Source organism: Syngnathus typhle, linkage group LG8, assembly GCF_033458585.1.
Source record: "Syngnathus typhle isolate RoL2023-S1 ecotype Sweden linkage group LG8, RoL_Styp_1.0, whole genome shotgun sequence".
NCBI classification, from domain to species: Eukaryota; Metazoa; Chordata; class Actinopteri; order Syngnathiformes; family Syngnathidae; genus Syngnathus; species Syngnathus typhle.
In genome coordinates, this window is record NC_083745.1 from 2,563,737 (window position 1) to 2,587,054 (window position 23,318).

The 23,318-nt window shown below is 42.7% G+C and overlaps 4 protein-coding genes across 11 annotated transcripts; all 4 read left to right on the plus strand.

The window, feature by feature from the left end:
* The first annotated feature begins 71 nt into the window (after positions 1–71).
* Positions 72–2,085, plus strand: zgc:65997 (uncharacterized protein LOC794398 homolog). Its single transcript, XM_061285080.1, has 4 exons — positions 72–668; positions 831–1,008; positions 1,069–1,163; positions 1,245–2,085. The coding sequence occupies exons 1-4, from the start codon at positions 342–344 to the stop codon at positions 1,434–1,436; spliced, it is 792 nt and encodes a 263-aa protein (XP_061141064.1). The 5' UTR covers positions 72–341; the 3' UTR covers positions 1,437–2,085.
* Positions 2,086–2,222: 137 nt separating this feature from the next.
* On the plus strand, positions 2,223–13,731 carry pank1a (pantothenate kinase 1a). 2 transcript variants are annotated; one of them, XM_061285077.1, is made up of 8 exons: positions 2,223–3,043; positions 6,338–6,484; positions 6,567–6,772; positions 6,848–7,101; positions 8,053–8,229; positions 8,578–8,701; positions 9,366–9,491; positions 9,676–13,731. In XM_061285077.1, exons 1-8 carry the CDS (start codon positions 2,779–2,781, stop codon positions 9,733–9,735), a joined length of 1,359 nt encoding a protein of 452 aa, XP_061141061.1. In that variant the 5' UTR covers positions 2,223–2,778; the 3' UTR covers positions 9,736–13,731. The 2 variants fall into 2 exon arrangements, with proteins under 2 accessions (XP_061141061.1, XP_061141062.1); XM_061285078.1 differs by lacking the exon at positions 2,223–3,043 and adding an exon at positions 3,375–3,581.
* A 136-nt stretch (positions 13,732–13,867) lies between these two features.
* Positions 13,868–20,368, plus strand: LOC133158131 (monocarboxylate transporter 12-B-like). 6 transcript variants are annotated; one of them, XM_061285076.1, is made up of 10 exons: positions 13,868–14,175; positions 16,215–16,353; positions 16,684–16,848; positions 17,744–17,847; positions 17,933–18,076; positions 18,188–18,283; positions 18,357–18,516; positions 18,608–19,243; positions 19,326–19,585; positions 19,657–20,368. In XM_061285076.1, exons 3-10 carry the CDS (start codon positions 16,748–16,750, stop codon positions 19,842–19,844), a joined length of 1,689 nt encoding a protein of 562 aa, XP_061141060.1. In that variant the 5' UTR covers positions 13,868–14,175; positions 16,215–16,353; positions 16,684–16,747; the 3' UTR covers positions 19,845–20,368. The 6 variants fall into 6 exon arrangements, with proteins under 6 accessions (XP_061141060.1, XP_061141059.1, XP_061141056.1 ...); XM_061285075.1 differs by having other exon boundaries at positions 16,689–16,848; XM_061285072.1 differs by having other exon boundaries at positions 16,215–16,848.
* Positions 20,369–20,523: 155 nt separating this feature from the next.
* Positions 20,524–23,244, plus strand: LOC133158022 (uncharacterized). Of its 2 annotated transcripts, none has more exons than XM_061284812.1 (6): positions 20,524–20,654; positions 21,260–21,990; positions 22,063–22,187; positions 22,297–22,423; positions 22,495–22,573; positions 22,647–23,244. In XM_061284812.1, the coding sequence occupies exons 2-6, from the start codon at positions 21,271–21,273 to the stop codon at positions 22,664–22,666; spliced, it is 1,071 nt and encodes a 356-aa protein (XP_061140796.1). In that variant the 5' UTR covers positions 20,524–20,654; positions 21,260–21,270; the 3' UTR covers positions 22,667–23,244. The 2 variants fall into 2 exon arrangements, with proteins under 2 accessions (XP_061140796.1, XP_061140795.1); XM_061284811.1 differs by having other exon boundaries at positions 22,495–22,569.
* The last annotated feature ends 74 nt before the right edge of the window (positions 23,245–23,318 follow it).

Below are 23,318 nucleotides of genomic sequence, written 5' to 3' on the forward strand. Positions count from 1 at the left end.
AGTTAAAAAAAAAAAAACTAAATTAGCTTTGTGTAACTACTCAGATGACCTTCACCGGGCGTTGTTGTGAAACGCGTTGCCTTCTAGAACAGCTCGTTATCTTTAAACGTTCTAAACTCAGCGCAATATATAATTAAAATAATTTTAATCCAAACTTCGTGCATTAAATTTTCAAGTCAGTTTATGTAGTTTAGTATGTTCCGCACATCCAACAACACTCATCTACTACTATCCCGTGAGAACGGATCTATGTTAGTTAGAATCCCCACGCGTTTTTTAGACAGTGAACTCAACAAACACATGTTACTTTCTTCTCCATAGCATTATGTCATTCCGGTGTCATGGCGGCTCCCGTGGCCCTCGTCCAAGGTGCCAGCCGGGGTCTGGGGCTGCAGTTTTGCAAATACATTTTAAAAGACAAACCCCCAGCGAGTGTCATAGCAACGTGTCGGAACCCGGACGGGGCCACGGAACTGCAGGGGCTGGTCGGACAACACCCGAACCGGCTGACGGTGCTTCAGCTGGACGTGAATCGCGAGGAGGACATCCGCAAGGCAGCTGAGCGGGTGAAGAAGAGCTTTGGTCGGCTTGATTTGATGGTCAACTCATCCGCTCTGCTTCACCCCTCCGGGAAAGGAGAGACGAGCCTGAGGGATGTTTCTGCACAAGTATGCCATTCACTCCAGTTTTTATTCAACTTGCTCATTAAGAAGTGCTTCCATCAAACTTCTAATGAATATATTTCCCCCCCCCCCACTTCACATGTTACTCTTCAAACGATGTTCTGCGATCAGTTTATTTTTATTTTACTCCTGGTTTTGTCTTTTCAGGGCATCATCGCCACCTTGACCACAAACACGGTGGGTCCGCTCGTGATGGCCAAGTACTTTGCTCCACTCCTGCAGAAGGGCGGAGGTGGCTTCGGTCAACAACCAACAGACCAGGCCAAGCGGCACAGCGGCATTATCGTCAACGTCACAGCCAAAGTCGGCTCCATTGGCGACAACGGTAACCTATAAGAACCATTACGTATATAATTGTGTTTGATGTATATTTTTGAACCTGAAGGTCTTGGCGGCTGGTACAGCTACAGAATGTCTAAAGCGGCTCTAAACATGGCCACAAAAAATCTTTCCATTGAGCTGGGCCGAAATCGACCCAAGGTAATTTAATCTTATTTGCATTTATACATCAGTAAAGTAGCAGTGGCCTACCAAATGATGCTGTATCCTACCCCCCCCTAGGTGGTCTGCGTTTCCTTGCATCCAGGAACATTGGACACCGACTTGTCTAAACCGTATCATAGGAACGTACCCGAGGGGAAGCTTTTCAGCACGGAACGCTCTGTGGAGTACCTGATGGGTATCATAGAAGATCTGGATGTGGAAAAGACAGGTAACGCCTACAACTGGGATGGAACTCAACTGCCCTGGTAGCAAAAAGAAGGAAGAACAAGGACTCTTTCTATATTAATCTAAGTAATGGAATTGTCAATATTCATTTGACATTATGGTGTGATGTGATTTTCATATATCTCATGTAAAGTTGTGCTCTTGAGTTTAGATTTGGATCAATTTGAGAAATATTGGCAAATGACCACTCTCTTTATTTCATCAAATTCTGCAAACTCATGATGATAAACTAAATGTTATTGTGCATTATTTCCCTTTTATATGTTTACAGATGCTTTTTATACTATTATATCAGTAGCCTATTTTTCAACTGGCTCACTTTTTTCCAATATATTACAGCGCTGTCCTATGTGTCATACTCTAACCCACCGCCAGATGGTGTAAAAGTACCTTGTGAAGAATCGAGCTGCTACTAAAGCATGCAAAAAAAAAAATCATTTCTATCTTTCCCGACATCATGAACTGCTGCGTTTTGCACGACACGCTTGCAAAAAAATCAACGATCCTCTTCTTTGTTTTTACAGCATTCAAATACTTTGTTACGGTATCTTATGAGCTGTCACTTTATCTCTTAATCCGCGCGTCTTCTCTGCAATTGTACTTTGCATTTTTGCGTTGAGGCGATCGATAATGTAATTATGCTGTGGCGTGCAATAAAAGCAACATGTCGTGACTGTGTGTTGACAGCCGGCTTTGTCGTCAGTCCGGTATGTAGAGGGGAGGGGGGGCACTCCACGCTGCACAAGGGAATGACAGCGGGTCTTTATAAATAAACCCCCCCCAGCTGCACACTCCCTCTCTGCTTGCTTGCGTGGGCAAACACACACCCCCGCTTAAAAAGGTGGGCGAGGGGAGGAAGAGTGGACGCATTTGTACGTTTTGACACGGTTGGAAGAAAGAACCGGTCCAAGGAGGTTAACGGGTTTTTTTTCCGCGGCTTCGCTCGGTGACGTCGAAGACGACGCGGAGTCGTTCGGTCCGTCGCCCGCTTTTCGACGCGCTCGTCAATGTAGGGAAATGACCGAGAGTGACCTCGAAGCGACTGCTGTGTTGTTTTCAAACGATTAGCATCGCCAGTGCGTTATATCTGAAAACAATAACATGCACCCGTGATAAAGGTTTTGACCTGTAGGACGGGTTCGGTTGGGTTCATTTGAGAGGACGGAACGGCTGTCACTACGGGGCTGGCTAAGGCTAATTTAGATCCCGTGTTAGCTTCGCCGCCATTCAATTGCTTAGCCGAAGCTAAGCTAATTTAGCGCTTGCGCCTAGCTTCCCGGCACCCGTAGATGCTTCGGCGAAACTAGGCCAGTTTCTCCGGTTTTTAGCGATTCGCTTCCCCCTTGGCGTCGCTATCTTTGCTGCTATGGATAAAGCAAAATCAGTGATGGACAAAAAGGGGGCGTCGGGACCTTTTTGCGTCAGCAACGGCCCGAGTCAGAGGAGCTACAACGGGCACATCAACGGTTGCGGCAGCAGCGGCGCGCTCGCATTGCCCAACAGCAGCGGCAGCGGCCAGTATGACAACAATCGCCATATGCACCGAGGGGAGAATGTGGAGTGCAACGGCTCGCCGGCCAAGAAGAGCAGGCTACGGAGAAGGACCGAGTCGATCAGGCGGCACAGACCCCGTAAGTATGAGAGGAAATGTTTGGTGAATGAATTCAGGATGTTTACACATCAATGAAACATTTTTTAGTCATTTTGAGTTTATTTTTTAAAAAAATAATCAAAATTACATTTATTTTATACAAGCTGTGGTTAAATATTCACAGTTCTCGTTTGTTGACGGGCGATGTCGCCTTCTCGGCTCTTATATACCTCGGCTGCGTTAGCCGCGTTCTGATTGGTCGACAGCCGGCGGTGGAAAAGCTCCTGATAAGTGGGCTTGGCTTGAGGCGGCCAATCAGCGCTCGACTCTTGTCTCCAGGCTGGCGTATGAATGGGACAAGACCACGCCCCCTTATTTACTCAGGGCAATGTGAGTGAAAAATCACCCAGCTAAAAACTTTCTGAGGGTTTTATCAGTGCAGGATATTGGAAACTGTCAGAGTGAGCATCACACTGGGATGCTTTGCACTTTTGCTAGTCATACGTGACAGTTTTTATTTTTATTTGGTAAGCTGATATTTTGCCTCATCATGAAGCTCAGAGATCAAAAGAAACCTGGTGAGTGTTCATTTGCAATACTTCCACACATTTTGTATTGCATCTGCGCTAGGTATTTCTCACCTTTTTAATATTTAACCCAACTCATAACTTTACAAGGTCTAAAGTCTCTTCGGTATGACGCTGCACATATCTTTGAGATGAACAGAGGACAGCTTGTTGTAACAAAACCAGTCATTATTGTTCAGCCGGCAGAGATTAGCTGCACGTTTAGGGACTTGGTGATAACTGTAGACTGTCAACATTCCTAACTTAAAGAGGGCGGAGAACGTGGGGGGTGTGCTTCACTTTTGTGTTTCCACTCTCAAGGAAACTCCAGTCACGTTGTGTCTAGGTACCGTAATTTTCGGACTATAAGTCGCACCGGAGTATAAGTCGCACCAGCCATAAAATGCCCAAAAAAGTGAGAAGAAAACATATATATGTATATAAGTCGCTCCTGAGTATAAGAACGCGACTTATAGTCCGAAAATTACGGTGTATTACTCCTGATCCCCAATTTATTTCCTGTGAAAGTTATTTGATATTCAAGCAGGTTTTTAACTTTGTCAAACCGAGGTCGAAATGTGACTGTTGCCTTGAAAAATATTTGCCTCTTGTAATAATATGAATAAGAAATGAGAAGCATGAGCCTTCTGTTGCCGCTTAATAAACAATGCAGAAGACCAGAGCATTCCCAATGTATACCAAATGGACTTCCTGGTGATAAATGATGGTTTCAACAAGATTAGCGATGGGTGTGCATTACGGCAAGCTGTGATCGGCCGGCAAACATGGCGCTCTTACGTAATAGCGGTTGCGGGGTCCCGCTTGCGCACCCGCCTCTTTTTTTATGGTCATGTTATCTTTGTATGAAGGCCAGTCAGCCGTCCCGATGAACCCGAATGCCACTCAGATCCTTTCGGCGGCAATGTGTGTCCCCTCGAGCCCCGTGTTTGTTTCCTGTTCCACATTTAAGCACAAAAGGCCTTTCTTTTATCTCACAGCATCAGCCTTAGGCTATGTTTAAATGGCTCAGTATGAAAGATGAAACTTTATTCTTTTGACCTTTTCTGAAAAGTCTGTAAAACGACACCGGAAAACAATCGCTATTCATACAAACCAGCAAAAAAAATGACTCACACGGATGTAATATGCATGCCAGGCCAGTAGGTGGTAGTGTCAATATTTATGGATGATTCAAATCAACAACAATGAAATAATAAATAAAAAATTTGGGGGGAGAACCGAACCTTAAATTGGTTTCATTTGTCGTAGACTACGACCAAATTTGCCAGTCGACTGCTTTGTTTCATGAGTCAAATAGAACCTTGGAAAAATGAAGAACAAGATCTGAAACATATTCAGAAGAAACCTGATTGAATGGCTTCTGTTTGCCCTTCATAAGTGCAAGTAAGTGCACGTTTTGAGTGTAATTAGAATGTCCGCTTCACTCTCGGCTCACGTTGGAACACTCAAGAAGTAGATGAATAATTTTGACTTGCTTTGGGGGAAAAAGGTGTGTCTGTTCAAAGTTCCAACAGTAAAAAAAAAAAAAAAAATTGCTTCATAAAGTTTAATGTCAACCAAGCCCGATTCGAAATGTGCTAAACTTGATGTACGTCACTTTAATCAAACTTCTCTGGTTTTCTTATCACACAGCCACACGAGTCAAGTCAAAGATAAGCGTAAAGGTTAGCTAGCTAGTTAATTAAAAAGTACAGAGAAAAAAACACATTCATGCCAAGAGGCTGATCAGTAAGCATTGATATAATAGGAATCACTCGAGTACTGGTTGTACTGGTACACACACACACAGTCCTTTTAACAACATGGACGTATTCCCGAATCTTCTCCCTTGTCATGTTGACCCTTGGCTTGATGACAAAGCGTGCGTGCAGGTGATAAGCGTGATAAATCCGTTTTTGGTTGTTCTTCAAACAAGTTATGTTGTGGATTTAGCTGCTTGATTAACTCAATCATAAGCAAGCAACACTGCGGGATTTTAAAGTCAACAATCAAAATGTTTCTTCAAGATTTATTGAATGGAAGGTAAAAAGTTGAGCAAAGAAAGTCATTTAAGTTTATTGTTGTATGCTGTTGTGGTATTTGGGAGGGGGGGGGGGCTCATGTTTGCAGACCTATTATCAGGTCAGTGGGTGAGGGGGCAGTCGAACAAGGGTCGAGGTGACCCGGCCGGGTTTAGAAACGGAACACGGCTCATCCAGTGGCGGCGTCACGAGCAGCAGGTGCGTGACAAGATGGACAGAACGTCTCCTGACTGCTCTGTTTACGTTATTGTGATCATATGGAAATGGAGTTTCCAGGAACTTTTTCCAATTGACACCTGTCGTTCCCGAAACCCCAAAAAGTTTCCGTTGGGCCAATAGTGACTTGAATCAAGTCGATTAGACCTGTTCAGAACTGCAAGTTTCTGGTCCTTTTGGAAGTAGCACCTCTACTCTGTCATCGTCTTGTTTTCTGGGTTCATGAACGAAACATTAAATGAGACAGCATAAAAATATGAATGAGATGAGAGCAAATTTCGATAAGAGATCAACTTGGAGGTGGCGAGGAAAAAAGATTGATGGCTATATGAAGGTGTCTGTCTCCATGCCAACCCGCGCAGTATGTTCTCGCCAACCGGACGGGCAAGTTGCGCTCCTGTTACCCGCCGTCACCTCCCGTGTTACACGACGACAATACGTTACACGATCGCCTTTTGTTACGGCCGAGCTCCAAAACAAATGACGCATCCTCCTTTTGTCTCCCGCTAGCGTTCCCATGGTTCGGGATGGACATCGGCGGCACGCTGGTCAAGATGGTCTACTTTGAGCCGGTGGACATCACAGCGGAAGAAGAGCAGGAGGAGGTGGAGAACCTCAAGTCCATCCGCAAATACCTTACCTCAAACGTGGCCTATGGTAAAAAAAAAAAAAAAAAATGCTGACTTGACAAGCTAACAGAAATGAGCATACAGGAGATAAACGACGTCCCCTCTTCCAGGCAAGACAGGCGTGCGCGACGTCCACCTGGAGTTGCGCAACCTAACCATGTGCGGCCGCACGGGCAACCTGCACTTCATCCGCTTCCCCACGCAGGCCATGCCGCTCTTCATCCAGATGGGCCGCGACAAGAACTTTTCCAGTCTGCACACCACGCTCTGCGCCACCGGCGGCGGCGCCTACAAATTTGAGGAGGACTTCCGCTCCGTGAGTGTTACCCCCCACACACACACACACACGTACTTCCATGTCCTCACTATGACATTGAAGCGTGTTGCCCAGATGGCCAACCTGGAGCTACTGAAGCTGGACGAGCTGGACTGCCTGATCCGCGGGCTGCTGTTCATGGATCGGGTGGGCTTCAACGGTCACCCGGAGTGCTACTACTTCCACAACCCCTCGGACACGGAGAGCTGCGTCAAGCAGCAGTGCACGCTGGACAACCCTTTCCCCATGCTGCTGGTCAACATCGGTTCCGGCGTCTCCATCCTGGCCGTCTACTCCGAGGATGACTACAAGCGTGTCACCGGGACCAGGTCAGTGTCTTTGATGGCTTTATTCGGGACAGCTACACAAATGAGATGGGATATGCTCTGGTTTTGTCTTCGAAAGCTTCAATGCGCTGATTCTCAACGTGTGGGGCTCCCCCTGGTGGCACTTCAAAGTATTACTTAAGTAAAAAGAATTGAGAAAAAAAAGTGTAATCCTACATTCTAGGAGGATTCAAATGTTTTATGTGCTGCCAAGAAAATACCTTTTTGGCTTAATGTCTATTTTGATATAAAATTAATTCTATGATTATGATGTAGTATTGCCAATATAGTATTTTGTATTATATAATAAAGATTTGGTAAGAACACCTCAAAGTGGCTTTTGAGATTAAAAAAAGATAATGTTTCCCCTTAACTGTCAAATGAGTGACTGGTAAAGCTGCTTTGTCACCAAGAAAACATGATAAAGGTGAACATAGTTAACATATTTAGGCCACTCATCTTTATGTAACATCTCCTTGCATTATGCAACAAATAAGATAAGATGAAAAAAGTCACTTTATAACACACGGCTAGCATTCCCACATTAGTTAAAGTAATTGTCCCTGTCATCAGATTAGTTTTCTCACTCGTTAGTGTAATTGAATTAATTGTCATAATTTTGGTTAGACACATCCCTACCGACACAAAAGACAAAACACCTTCCGGTAGTTATTTGCGGTTTTCACTGAGGTGAAGTGAGGTGAACTTTATTTGGACTAATTTTTTTTTTTCTTCGTTCTAATTTTTTTTTTTGCCTTCATCACTCAGTAGTGGTGTTTGGATTGTTGTATAATGTTGTTTTTTTGTTTGCAATATCTAGTTTGAATTATAGTCCCTGCCGGATACTAATATTAACATTTCTTTTTGAGTTTTATTTTTTCCATATACTTTAAATGACAGTAATATTAGTAATTGTAAATCTATTTTATTGATATAAACCGTCCCCGCCCCCAGTCTGGGAGGTGGTACATTCCTCGGCCTTTGCTGCCTGCTGACGGGCTGCGAGACGTTCGAGGAAGCTCTGGAGATGGCGAGCAAGGGCGACTCCACCAACGTGGACAAGTTGGTCAAGGACATCTACGGAGGCGACTACGAGCGCTTTGGCTTGCAGGGCTCGGCCGTGGCGTCCAGGTGAGAGAGTGCAACCACAGAAAACTTTCCAATCTCGATATCATAATTAGGAAGTTAGTTCTGCAAAATCTGCAACTCACTTCATTATACACTCTTAAGCACCAAGCAAACTCAATTCACATTGAGCAAGACTTCAAATGGAATTTTTTTAAGATTTTAAGGTGCGGTACACAATAGCTGCTACAAACGCAACTCCGAGCTTTTGCCTGTTAATCTGCATTCAGATCAGATCAAAGGTTAAGCCGTAAAGCAAAAGTTTGACCAAAAGCGGTGGTTTTTATCTCCGCCGTTATCTGTGATGGTGTCAAAAACAACACACGCCATCACACGGAATATGATTTTCTTCAGTTTCGGTCACATGATGGGCAAAGAGAAGCGCGACACCATCAGCAAGGAAGACCTGGCGCGGGCCACGTTGGTCACCATCACCAATAACATCGGCTCCATCGCGCGCATGTGCGCCGTCAATGAGGTAATTGTGGGAAAACGATGAATCTTCCAAACGTACGACTTGTGACTTTCTGCGCTCGGTGAGCTTCTTTACAGTGTTGTCTTGTGGCAATGGCGATCAAGCAGCATTGTACAGGGCTATCACGGCACGCAGAGCCGCAGCAAACAAATCGTACGATTGGTATTGAATTTTCACCTGTTTTGATATTGCTTTTGTAGATCCAGCGATTTTCTCAAGTGCGAGATTCACACCACGATTCCATACAGCATTTATTTTCCCAAAGCGCAAATATCTAAATGTTCAACGCTAATTCTAGTAAATATTTTAAATGTGCAATTTCCATTTCCTCTAGGATGTGCCCTCTTTAGGGTTGTGGGTAAATTGGGCTCTATTCCAGCTGACTTTATATTATTATATAGATTTAAAAGTCAATACCGGGTAAAACGGTGAGTGTACATTGTGACTAGTGTCCAAAATATTGTAAGAATCTTTAGAATTTGGTCCAATTTTGCCCTGATGTGCTCCTCATTCCTCAACCTGCTCATGAATTAGCTCACCCACACCACCATGTGGCGAGGAAGTGGCATTGACACATGTACTCTATATACGCTTGTATCGATATAAAATGCATAAAACTTTTCTTATTGCTTCGATAGTAACACGAATGTTTTTCTTAACTTGACAGAAAATCGAGCGTGTGGTGTTTGTGGGCAACTTCCTCCGCATCAACACGGTGTCCACCAAACTGTTGGCCTACGCTATGGACTTCTGGTCCAAAGGACAGCTGCGAGCGCTCTTCCTCGAGCACGAGGTAAGAAGTCACATTTTAACAACATTAACTCTTACATAAGTACGACTTGCTCTCAACCATTGCAAAACATGTTTAAACATAACACAAGACACCCATAAAACTTGCACCGCAAAGTATGCAATGAAATTAGCTCGCGGCTACTACGACAAGCTAACAAAAACACATTTGGGCTGGTTTCCCTCAGGGTTACTTCGGAGCCGTCGGTGCGTTGATGGAGCTTCTTAAGACAAGCGAAGACCCATGAGTGGCCTCTCGCCCTCCAATGCTGTGATGTCATCAACTCTGGAAAAGCTGCGAACGCCGCAGAGGCTGCTAAAGGAATTATTACTACAAGAGACGACGAGAAAGCAAGAGGAACTGGGGAAAAGCCATCGGGTGATCGCATGTACATAGCCTTCAAAGCGTAGAGGTTGTATAATCACTAATTTATGCTAATTGACTTCTTGCCTGAGTTTTTGAGCTACTGTAGCATCTGCCCCCCTGAAAAGGGAGCGTCTATTTATGATAAGAGGAACTCCAACAGAGGATTAGCCAAAATGTGGCTAAGATCATGCAAAGGTTGCCCCTCTGTGGTCAAATAGGAATGTCATTGCGTAAGGCCTTTTTGCTTTTTCTTTGGCCTTGTGGCTCCCTGTGCGGACCAACCTTATGTCTTCTTCCGAGCTACGCTTCAGGTAGCATCTCTTCCGCATGTCTTCGCCTTGTTTATCGGCCGTTTCTCGCCACCCGCTCGGACCAAGACGTAGCTGTCCATGTCCTAATATTTATAGACCTGTCGCCAAACCAATGTCCAGCAGTTAACAAAACGGTCAAGCCAATGAGAATGGGAACACGAGCAGGAAGTAGAAAGCCCGCCAAAGTAAATAGTAGTAACCATGGCCTTCTGCATCCATGCTAAAAGTGCAGCTAACGATGGAGCGGCTCACACAAATTGCTAACCAAGTAGCTAAAGGTTTGGGCAGTAATCATGTTAAAGCGACTGCAATGGGAACAAAACCAGGAAGGAAACAACACTAAAGATGGCCTTCAGCGTCCACTTGACCCGAAATGCTAAAAGTGGACCATCTCAAGCTCCTCTGCCACTTTCTTACGCCTTCTGTCACGGTTCTTACCCTTTTGTTAAATACTGTTGAAATATTATCACGGACCCTCTTTTTAGAATTTTAAATTAGCTCTAGAATTGTTTTTTTTATCACATTGTTTCCCTCCCAGGTGGTTGATTTAGTCAGGTCTGAATCCAAGAAATGAAGAGTTTTGCGGAACTCCGCTAAAGAAATAACTCATCGACCATTTTCCTTACACCTTCTGTCTTCTCTGTGCCACCTCAGCCAAATACTTCTGTAATGTCTCTTGACAACACATTCTAGCGTAAATTTTTAGCATTGCGTTAGCATTAGCTCTTACATTTGTTTTCGTCAAACTGTAGTTCTTACCCCCACTGGTATAGTCCATTGGTCTTGTAAGACTCTTATTATGAGCCAAAATTTTGTAATAATGACAGCGGGAGTTAGCATTAGCATAGCATCTTTGGCAGGTCAAGACGTACCCTTGAAAATGCACCCGGCTAACTTGACGGTACTCCACGGCCTTGCTCGATTTTCCAATTTCAGTTTGTTAGCGCTAGTGGAACGTCTCAAAGGTTTCACACCTGATAAAAAAAGAACTAACCCACAGATTCTCTTCACTGCTTTTTACTCTTTTTTTTGTTTTTTTGCGGTGCTGGTTGCCTTGGCGGCGCTCGAGCGTGTCCTCGAACCCCGAGCCCTTAACACCGTCTGTTTGCATCCATACCTTCATGTTGTAACCTCATACTTCAGTGTCTTTTGCTGTCGCACACCGAGTCCTCAAAACCGTTTGTAGCGGAGCCGTAACAGACGATCCTTACAAACGTTGGCAACCGAACCTTTTGTTACGGCTCTGACGCTAACTCCGACGTGTATGCAATCGTTGTCGGCCGGTGGCAATTGTTTTCAAGACGGTGTGAAAAGTGAGTCAGGTCTTCCCACCCCCCGGTCCCACCGCCTTCCCGGCCTTACCTTTTTACGCAATCTCGCCTTTGTTACGGCTCTGATACTACCTCCAAAGCCGGAATATTGCCGAATAGATGTTTCCCCTCATTCCATGTCAGTGCTGTAAGCCCCACTCTTGTTACGCAGTGGTACTCAAATTTGAAGAACCTCAACATTCATCGGATACTGTACATACAACTGGATTGTTTTATTGGATTGTTCTTGTTATTAATATTTAATTGTTTGTTTGTTTTCATGTTGGTTTACAAGTTCTGTAATGACTGCGAGCATGTGGTGCATCTGAACCGCAAAATGTTTTCCCAGGCGGCCATTTTGTGGTTAAAAACACCAAGTACACTACAGATTATTTATGGTTAATATATCATGTAAAACTCACAGGGTTTTTCCTAGCTCAAATTGAGGCTGATGTGGTCCCACTCTGATCAAGTATTTACATTTATTTTTATTTTTAACATTTTTTTAAACACACCACCTGCTTTCATAGATATACTTCAAACACTTGTGCGTATTTTCTTGGACACATTGGCAAGAAAATGATTTTCGCAGCATTTCTGATATGTAATAATTTCATTTATAAATAAATGGTGGTTGGTGAATAATTAGTTTTCATGATGTCAGTGCCCCAAATTAGCAGATGGACTCCTCAAAATTTTGTGCTGGAAAAATCCTGCAATTTAAGGTACAATTTATACAATCTCTTGATGATTTAATGTTAAATAATAACGCTAACAAATTATGTCATTAATTTTTAGTGTTTTTTTTCCTATCAAACCTTAAGATCTGTGATTATTTGTGTTAGCAACAATGCTAACTCCAAAAAGTGCTGGGACCACGCCTATATTACAAAAATAACTTTTGCCCATGCGCTACTTGGCTATGCAGTTAGCATCCTAATATATGGAAGCATTTATTCGATAAACTTGATATCCATTTAAGGTCCATGTACTTTGACCTATGCTAAAAAAATCACCAGTTGGATATGCAAACCTGACAGTAAAAAGAGAGAACTCCTCCTCCTTTTGTCTGGTCCTGCTGATTTTTAATTGTTTGCTATTTGAGGCGTATTTTTTTACCCATTTAACACCAGTTAGAGTGGACAAATGTTTCACGATGAGCACTTTGTATCTGGGTCGACCTCCCTTGTTGTGACTTTATTGCCTCTTGCACAACTTGAGAAAGATTTTACTTTTAATTTTTTTTCCTTGTCGGTTGTCATAAAAACATCCTGTTGACCAGTCCAAGCCTTTAAACTAATGATACGGAGGAGAAAACGTTCATTTAAATGATTGTCTGAAATGCTTGATATGTTTAATTCGTTGTGTATGTGTATATATAGACAAAAGATTTTTTTTTTTCGTTGTAAATATGAATAATAATGATCTATCCGACACCAGCAATTTTTCTCTCATTTTAGCCTGGCAAGCTTTCACATACATCGTCTGTATTGTAATACGAGTGATAGAGACACGAATTGACAATCGTGAAAAAAAACATCAGCGATACGAGCAATGTCTCTGGAAGTATGACGATATCCTACGATTATTTCAACGATACAAATCGGTATCACGATACATCATTTATATGATTGGGGGGGGGGGGGAAGTCATGGCAGACAATAGGAGTTACAAGGGAAAATGCACGATATTTTTACTCACTTCAAATTGTGTCAAATACGCTGATTGCACGTGAAATTCATCGTAAGAAAACGACATAAGATTGATTGTATATATATGGATCCATATAAAAAATACCTGTGTGATATAATGGAAGAAAACGAATTACTAAAAATGAAATCTTATCGTTACAACAAATGAAAACGCGACAATTTTGTCGCAGTAAAATCAGTAGTTTCACGATACAGCTCCACACAAATTCAATTTTAGCCTTTATTTGGGGTAATGTAGATTTGACATGCTTGTGAAAGCTGCCGCTGGTTGTTTCGTCATCTCTTCTGCTTTTAACACGAAAGAAAGAAAGAAAGAAAGAAAGAAAGAAAGAAAGAAAGAAAGAAAGAAAGAAAGAAAGAAAGAAAGAAAGAAAGAAAGAAAGAAAGAAAGAAAGAAAGAAAGAAAGAAAGAAAGAAAGAAAGAAAGAAAGAAAGAAAGAAAGAAAGAAAGAAAGAAAGAAAGAAAGAAACTATGCTATGTGCAATGCGTATGTAATGGTGTGAATAACACTTTTTCTGAAAAGGAATAAAAAGTGAAACTGGATGAATTATTCTCAATGTTTATTCACCCATTGTGGCCTTTTCAATATCAACCATATTTTGTTATTTATTTATTTATTTATTTATTTATTTATTTATTTATTTATTTATAACAATAATTTCAGCAAGCTAACTTTTTTCTTTGTTTGAAACGTGTGTAGCAACTTATAGAGTAGGAGTCAAAGTTAAGGTCTGATAAAACAGCTAAGCTAATGACAACGCACACAGTATAATGGGGTGTTGTGCATAATGTAGGGATTCTCCTCCCACTTTCTCACACACACACACACACACACACACACACACACACACACACACACACACACACACACACACACAGATATATGTTGTTTGCTCAGCTACAAGTGTTGCAGAACACGGCGGTGTGGCAGCAGGCCCAGCGAGACTGCACTCCTCAAGGTCTCTGGAGGTGTGATGCCGGGAAACTGTAAGTTAAAAAACAGCTATTACTATTTATATAAAGTTATGATCATTCTTGTTGTTAAGTGAGTTTTTTTTCCCAAGGCTAATTTGCTTCTTGTCACATTTGAACACTTTGCAAACTTACTGCAAAAGTAACGCTCACTTTTTGCTGTGTTGTAATACTGTGAAGCGTTACACATTTGCCAGGATTTCTTTTTTTTAACCGACACTTGCTAATCAGCAAGTGTTCTAGCTACAGCTTTCTTGGTAACTAATTCATTATTTTGCACCTAGTAGCTAAATGAGCATTCTGGTTCTCTTTCTGTATGTCACAAAATCCGAGCTTCAAGTCGAATAAGTTTGCTATTTTTTCCCCTGGACAATATCTTTTCAGTTTTTCCATGTCCCCCTGTGGGACAAGATCAGGAGAAGTTAATATTTGCCAATTATGGTCTTCAGACTGCTGTGCTAAATAATTTGATTTAATGTTGATTTTAATAATGGGATTCAGTATATATTTAGTATTTAGATTTCGCAAGATTTATGACCAGGTTGATTTTGGGTAACTAGATTTCTTGGCTTTAAATTGGTAGCTGTATTGTATGTTGCTTTATATATCTTAGCTGGTGAAATTGAAATTAGTATCTTGAAAGGTGTGCTCCAGCGAGTTGGCAAGTTAGCTAACTAGCTTTGACTTACATTTATTCATTTCATCATGGGCGCTAGTTTTAGGTATGTACAATACAGATCGCTGCTTAGATTTACATTAGAACTAAGAATGTTTTCTTATTAGTTTCATCTTATTTACCGTAATTTTCGGACGCGTTTTTTTTCATAGTTTGGGTGGGAGGGCGACTTATACTCAGGTGCGACATATATATGTTTTTTTTTCACTTTTTTGGGCATTTTATGGCTGGTGCGACTTATACTCCGGTGCGACTTCTAGTCCGGTGCGACTTATAGTCCGAAAATTACGGTACCCGTTTGATGCATATAAAAAAGTTTCAATGACCCAAACCTGAAATAAAAGAAAGTCAGCCATTTTGTTTTTCATAAGTGGTCAGGGATTGTACCTCAGCAAAGTGCCATTGTCAGAAAATATATCTAGACATATGGTCAAGTGCAAATTGCCAAACTTCTGTTTCCCAATTCATCTAATCTGGGCAGATCATTGTCTCAAAAGAAGGCCTTGTGTGTGCCTCCACGCCAGCTGTGCTCTATTTGCGTTGGGGCCTTTCAGAAGAACTCACATCACGCATGAGCTCCAAGAATTCACAACAACACACGTGCACGTGTGACAACTAAACATAAAAGCAGGCATGTTGGAGAAGGATTTAATGCTGTGATGAAAGCGTTAGCTACAGTGGACGGGTCAAAGTTCCCTTTTTTTTTTTTTTGCTTTGTCATCTTTGGCCTCAAAATGTTACCCATGCAGTAAAGTTCAAACTTGTGTCGATTGACAGAAGTGTTTATGCAGACGTTGTACTTCATCTTTAAAAAGAAGCACCAAAAATGATCGAATGTACTTTATGGGGAAAGCCAAGTCAGATAAATTGTGAGACAAGCTACCAATTCAAAGCTCATAAAAAAGTTAGTTAGCTACCAAGCGGAAGCTAGCTTAGCTTGTAATGTAAATATAGCGAACTAAAAGATATGTTAATATAGCTGATGAAGAAAAAAAGACTAAGTCTGAACCAATAGTAAAACATACCAATGTTGGCTAATAAGAAATTCCATCTGTTAGGCTACGGATTTTAGTTATTGATCTGACTCCAAACCGCGATCAACACTTAACACAAGAGTTATTTCCAAATCCACATACTGTCACACCTAACAATTTTGCGAGTTCGTTCTGTCAAAGAGAAGACCGGTAGATCAATTAGGCCGAATTTACCAATTGTTTAATCCTGACAACGCAAGCTAATACAGGCGCCTGGGTCTCGACACATTCTTCCGGGTTGGCCAGTTTTAAAGAAACACAATATGAATATTCAAGCATGCAAAATATTGTGTGGTGATTGGTCGATGGTCATCTTCTCCTCGTTTGGGTGTTTTTCTGCTCAGCGCAGGTGTCTGGTCTCAGTTGTGGGCGGTTGGGTCTGGACCACCATGACGGGTCGTCCTTCGCGTTCCTCACCGGGCGTGAGATGTCCTCCCTGTCTGGACATCCTGTTCCACAATATTTTGTGGAAAATAAATTCATGTAGCCTGCACATTCCTTTCCACTTATTATGCGACCACACAAGTACACTACTACTGAAAATTATGTTGTGTCTCTCTCGCTGCATCGGTTGCTAGTCCTTTATGCTTTTATCCTTTTATTATGTCAGCTTTGATGCTTTTATTCTTTTTTTTTTTAATGAATTTGTCATATATGTCGTTGTCGTATAGGCCGCACTCTGCTGAAATTTGATAATGACACAAATCCAGCCCAATATGTGACACTTGAAAGGAGGATGCAAAATTAATTATTATTATTATTATTAGAAATGAATTGAATAACAACTGGAATGTTTGTGTGCATGTGTGTCAGAGAAGCCGAGGCTAAGGGCGGAGGGGCCACTGATGACAACTAGGCCCGTCATTGGTCGGTAGCCATGGCTGTCAGTGTGCAGGAGAAGCCTCGCGAGGGCGGCTGGGGGTGGATGGTTGTTGCGGCCTGCTTCCTTGCAACCATCTGCATACGTGCAGTCACCAGGTGTGTTTGCACCATCCACTGACCCCATCGTACAAAGATGTATTAAAAGTATATATTTCTTTAACATTGCCATAGTTGTGACTTTATTACCACCACTAAATTCACTTAGCAGGAGTGCATTCCTAAACAGCTTCGTGTTTTTTTTTTTTAATCCACTAAGACTCTAAATTCCTCATGAGGCATTTCCATGTTGACATTTTTTTTTTTTTTTTGCAAAGTCAGCACAATTCCCTGACTCAAAACGTACTGTGTTGATTTTGTTGAGGAACACGTGTGATGCTGCTTTTCCAGAGGCGGTCGATCTCCTCTTAAACCCGAAAACGGTAAAAGGCGTAAATGAGTGTCTTTGATGACCTCATTTTTGACTTGTCCTTATCGTCCACAGCGGGCTAGCAGAAGAAATGACATTATATAAGTGTGCTTATGCAAGGCTCAATATAAGCAAGGCCTCACAGTTTGCGTACTTTCTCACCTCACACGTTGCTGAGTACAAACAAAACGTGAAAGGATATCATGCAATGAGGAAACGATACTGGTACTGTGCTTTCAGAAATAAATTAAACAACCCATCAAAATTAAAATATATTTGATATTGGCCTATTAGTACTGTGCTTTGAAAGACATTGGTATTTAATACTATTTTTGATACTCATGCGTGACATCAAGGATATTACAAAACACCTTAAAATATTAGATAAGAGAAAACAGAAAACTTTTATTGGCCTGTACGAGCGGTTAAGATTGCCTCCTACAAAGTCTGCCTAGCAACAAGCTACAAAAAAAATCCAAGCAGTTGATCTAAATTACTGCTCAGGACCAGTATCAATAAAGGTTCCAATGCTATACATATTTATTTTTTATTAAGTATGATGATGTCCACTGTCCCTGTGTCCAGATGTGTTTCCATGTTCTTCGTGGAGTTTCAGCTGCACTTTGAGCGAGATTATTCCACCACGGCCTGGATCCACAGCCTGATTGATTGCACCACTATGCTCTGTGGTATTACAACACATCATTTTGATTATAAAAGTGATTTAAAAGAAAAAAGTATTTTAGCTTGCTTGATTCAGACATGTGTTTCCAGCACCTCTGGGTGGTTTCCTTGCCAACCGCCTATCATGCAGAGCCACAGTGATGCTGGGGGGTCTCTTGTCCTCGGTGGGTCTGGTCATCAGCTGCTTCGCCTCCAGTCTGGAACATCTCTACGTCTCGCTGGGCATCCTCACAGGTACGGCCTCCGGCATCAGGTAAAAATATGTCTGTTGTAATGGTGTACACACATTGTTGAAGAAAAAAAAAAAAACCACTGTTACGTTGTCTCGATACTTGATTTTTTTAGGTTTGGGCTTTGCTCTGAGCTACACTCCGTCCATCGCCATGGTTGGCCGCTACTTCAGCAAGAGGAAAGCTTTGGCGTACGGCATCGCCCAGTCTGGTGGGGTCTTCACTGAGTTTTTCCGCCTTTCCATCACTCGGCTCTGTCATTATCGTCACATTCTGCCATTCAGGCAGCGGCATTGGGACCTTCATCCTGGCTCCGGTAGTTCAGCTGCTCATCGAACGTTACTCGTGGAGGGGGGCCGTGCTGGTCCTGGGGGGCATTGTTTCCAACTTGTGTGTGTGTGGAGCCTTGATGAGGCCGGTGGTGGAGTCCTGCGAGAAGAAAAGGTGGGATGGCTATGAAAAACCATTGAGTCATTTGGAATAGCTTGAATTGAAATCAACCTGAATAATGCTAACACTTGATTTCCTTATAAAGGATGCCAGATGAATCCAACAAGGAAAAGGAAGAAACCAAAGAAGTCCCAGCAAAGATGGCAGAAATCAGCAAGCTCGGCTACAGTGAAGGACTACTGATTGCTAACGGAGCGCTGAGAAACTGCCAACTGGAGAACAACAAGCTAGCCAAGGTGGACAAGCTAGCCCAGGCTAACATGCTAGCCTTTATGTCCAGCGGGCCCGATGCCAGGATAACGGATCACAAGCTAGCAGAGTGCCTTTTACTTAGCAACTCGCTAACGGCAGCCATCCTTGAGGAGGTAGCCGAGACAAAGCTTGCTAGCACTGTGGAGAGTCGTAACTTGTGCAACAAAATGGCTGCCGCAAAGACGGAAGTTGTCCTTTCTGAACCGTTGGCGAAAACTAACGTCCCAAGAGATCGTTGTTATTGCCTCCAGCCAGGAGAGGACTTTGGCTTCCTAGTAGCTCCGGACTTCCTGGTTTTGTGCCTGTCCTTCTTGTTCCTGGCATATGGCTGCAGTACTCCTGTGGTCTACCTGGTCCCTTATGCCCTTAGTATAGGGTTAGAGCAAAGGCAGGCCGCCTTCATTATGTCCATTTTTGGAATCAGCGGCATTGTGGGTAACATTACCTTTGGTTGGATCACAGACAGGAAGTAGGTAGTGGCTTAAAACCTTTTGATCATACTGCAAACAAAAAGCTAATAATGATATTTGATACTGCTGTGTCCTTTGCAGGTGTCTGAAACGATACCGTATGCTAAGCTACATGCTAGCGATAGCAGTGGAGGGCCTGAGCTGCCTGTGGGTTCCACTCCTCCACTCCTTCGCCCCGCTGACCGTGTTCGCCGTGGTCTACGGTTACTTTGACGGTGCTTATGTGGCGCTCATCCCTGTGGTCACTTCGGACGCCGTGGGCTCCACTTACCTTACCTCAGCCCTCGGCATGGTCTACTTCCTGCATGCTGTGCCTTACCTCGTCAGCCCACCCATAGGCGGTGAGACCTTGGCGAGTCATTTATTGTGTTGTTGAAAGGAAAATACTGTACAACTGTGTGTTCTTCTCTAGGTTGGTTGGTGGACATGACTGAAAACTACACAGCCACTTTCTTTGTCAGCGGTGCTTCGTACATTTGCAGCGCTGCCATTCTAGCGGCGGCCATATTGGTCCGACGGGCCCGTCGGTCAGGACCAAAGGAGCTCTGCTCAAAATTTGCCACCACCACCTCCACTGTGTGTCATCAGGATATCATCTAAGCACTCTGATGTGTGTTTTTTCGTAATAACCAAATACCCGTATTTCTTTTTTTACTACAACTCTGATATTTTTGTATACACAACTGTGTGGTGTATTGATACCGTACTATGCACGACTAAGTAACAACATATATATATGATATATGACAAAACAAACAATAATTGATACCTGTTCGACTACTGCTACAACGAAGTTACATAAAATATAAAATACTTGACGTTGGTGCTTTGATACTTGGACTGTGAGCAATATTGATACAATTGATCAGAATATCTATTTGTTATCAGTGTAACAATACTGTGAGTGACAAGTATTGATATTTGATAGTGGTGTATTGATTATTATACTGTGAGTGATAAGGATTTGGTATATCAAAAGAAGGTGATCCTGGTGTATTGCTGCTAAGTAATACGAAACATGGCATATCGGTATTTAGTATCTGCGTATTGATACTGTATTTTTGTTTCAATTCATTTATGCAACTACTATACATGTATGTACGTGAAGGAATAAATGAATTCATGGGAACAAACATGAGAATTAATAAATTTATTTAAATTTATTTTATAATCTAACAATATTTTCAAATAATAGTTTGAAAATATTCCTCCATGCATCAGTTACACCTTTGTCCAGCAGACGGCAGTGTATACAAGTGATTGAAGTATCAAGTGATGTCGTCACATATAATCGACCATTTCGGCTGGCGCTTACCTATGACGACGGTGACGTCAGGACTCGGAGATGATGGCTGAATTACTAATCGCCTAAAACACCCACAGCAGGACTAACGTGATTTAACTGGACAGGTATAAGTTGTATCAGTGTCACTTTTTGTTATTAGGTAGTTGTTAATGGTGTGATTATTGTTTGGACGGGCTAAATGCCTGTCTCGCCAGTAGCGATCCATCAAATTGCCTTTGACAAAATGGCAGAATGTAAAATGTGTGGGATTAAATGTTCTTTACTTTTCGGATTGTTATTACTCATTTAATGAAAAAAATCTGCTTTCGAGATGTTCGGTGGTAGTCCTATTAGTGTGTTGTCTTGATTTGAGGTTTTTCATACAGGCACCAGGACACCTGTCAATCACCAGATTAGCGACCATATTAAGAGTCTTAAAATTGGAATTTGGGTAAAATTTCCAAGATTAAATGATTGTCATGAAATGATTATTAAAAGACGATTCAAGTGGTAGAGATTTGTCTGTGACAAATATCAAAAAACGTTCGGATTTATTACAAGTCTGAAAATGCATTAATATTTGCTCAACAAAGTCAATGGGGGGGTTGACATTTTAGCTGGGAACCTTTTGTACAACTCAAGTATTAGCTTGCGACCTACTTTTCCATTGTTATTGTTTTGTTGGACTGCTTGTGAAATGACCAAACTAATATTGGCTGTCTCCTTCAAGTGAATGAGTGAATGGAGCCAGACGTCCTGACGGATCAACAGCCAGCAACTCGCGCTTCATTGGACGATGACATCGAGGAGGCGGGATCAGACAAGGAAGAGTTCCGGGGATTCTCTCCTGGCCTCGTCGCTTCCGCTATTCCGGCGTCCCAACTCAAGTGCAACTTTCTTCCGCCTGGAGGGCCGCTTTTGCCCCTTACTAACGGGTTCTGCCACGGCCCTGAGGAGGAGGCCGGATTTGCCGATTTCGCCGTATTTGCGGAGCAGACGACCCACCCGTGGTGTTGCGGCTTCTCGGGTGCTACGACACCCTCGATTGGGCTGAGGGAAGCACGAGACATCATCATGGACTCCAAACCCGCATCATCCCACCGCCGCCTCCATCTCAGGACTCAGAATGTTCCTCAAATGCCCCCCACCTCTGATGATCAGGACTCCCTCTTGTTGGAAGAGCCGTCCGAGGGCACGGAACCCAACGTGTCCTCGCTTACCTCCTACGGGGATCACACCGATGACGACGATGATGATCGCATGGTAGAGGATATGTGTGCTGCATCTCAGGAAACATGTCCTACCTCCAAGCAGTCCTCGCAATTCCTTCCCGACAACTCCCGGGGTCCGCCGAGTCTTCCACCGAGTGAAAGTTTTGCAGACTTCTGCTCAGCCGCTACGCAGCAAGATGGCGGTGAAAAGTGGGCTGACTTTAAAGACCAGAGCAACCACACGCAACAAGTAGGTCGACCTCAGGTGGTCTAAGAGTTAGGGTTAGGAACAGTAACGCCATTTTTTGGTCATGTCCACTAGCTCCTCCAGGTGTCTTTTCCTGAGACTGTGGGCAAGGAAGAGGAAGAGGAAGAGGAGGTGCCCAGGTTGGAAGCACTGCTTCATCCTCAACGTCATCCTGTCTGTGAGGAAGACACATTTGATCGGTATGAGCCAAAAAAATAAAAGCCCTTTAGGAAAACATTTGAGATTTATTTCCCTTCTTGAAAAGTTTCAAGTTGTGTCTAAAAGCATCTCTGCTCTTATTTTTGCCAGTGCCCGGACTGTCTTGTGGCTCCCTCACCAGGACGTCCACTGCGCCGCAGGCCTGAAGTTCCGATGGGGCGGTTCCCACGCCAACAGGACTCTGCTCAGGTGTCTCGGTGTGGTTTCCGGGAACATGGTGAGTTCATGTGGTTACAATTGTCGCTGTTCCCATCTGTGTCAAAGCGGTACTTTTTATTTTTATACCAGGAGTCCAGGAAGGACTGTTATCTGGGGCACACAGTAACCACCTACAAAACCCAAACACTCAATCAACTCAATGCTGCAAGTATGCGTAATTATTGATTTCAGTTTTGTGGATGCCATGCCACTGTAATTGTTGTCATTTCTTTCTCTTGTAGAGGAGAAGCCCAGGCCTTAAGAGTTCTCAGGTGGTCCTCCTTCTCTTCTCGCTGTGTTCCGTCCCTGCAAGCAGAGGTTGGGGAAAGTTGTCATGGTAACGCTGTGCACAGTGTGAAATGACTAGGATTTGCACTTTTTTTTTTCTTTATCTTTCCTGGGACCTGGGACTGATCCTATGAATGAATTTATTTAAAAGAAACCACACGACTGTGACAGGACTTAATGCAAACTCCAAAATGGTGCGACTCAACTTTATCAGGTTCACGCGTCTGTATTTGTTTATGTCCTATTTATTCATCATTCCCTGACCACTGAAGCGTTAACTTTACAAGCATGTTAACTCTAACTTCTTAGTGTGCTGTCATAAAAATGTTTCTTCTTGTTGTAAATATGATCTCCATCCATTCATCCATTCTCCTTGTTAATTTGTGCATTTTATATTTGCATCCCAAAAACAATTTTTGGACCTATTTTTCCTTGACAAATGGTTTTTTTCCCCCAAGTCTTCAGGGTTACTGCTTGAATCAAAACGGAATGCAATAAAGATATGTAATGCAAAAGTGTAAATACTGAAATAAATCAGATGATACTACCGAATTGTTTCACATCTATGTACTAAAGATCCGCAACTTCGTGCATGGGTTGTTTTTTGGGCCTGTTATATTTATATT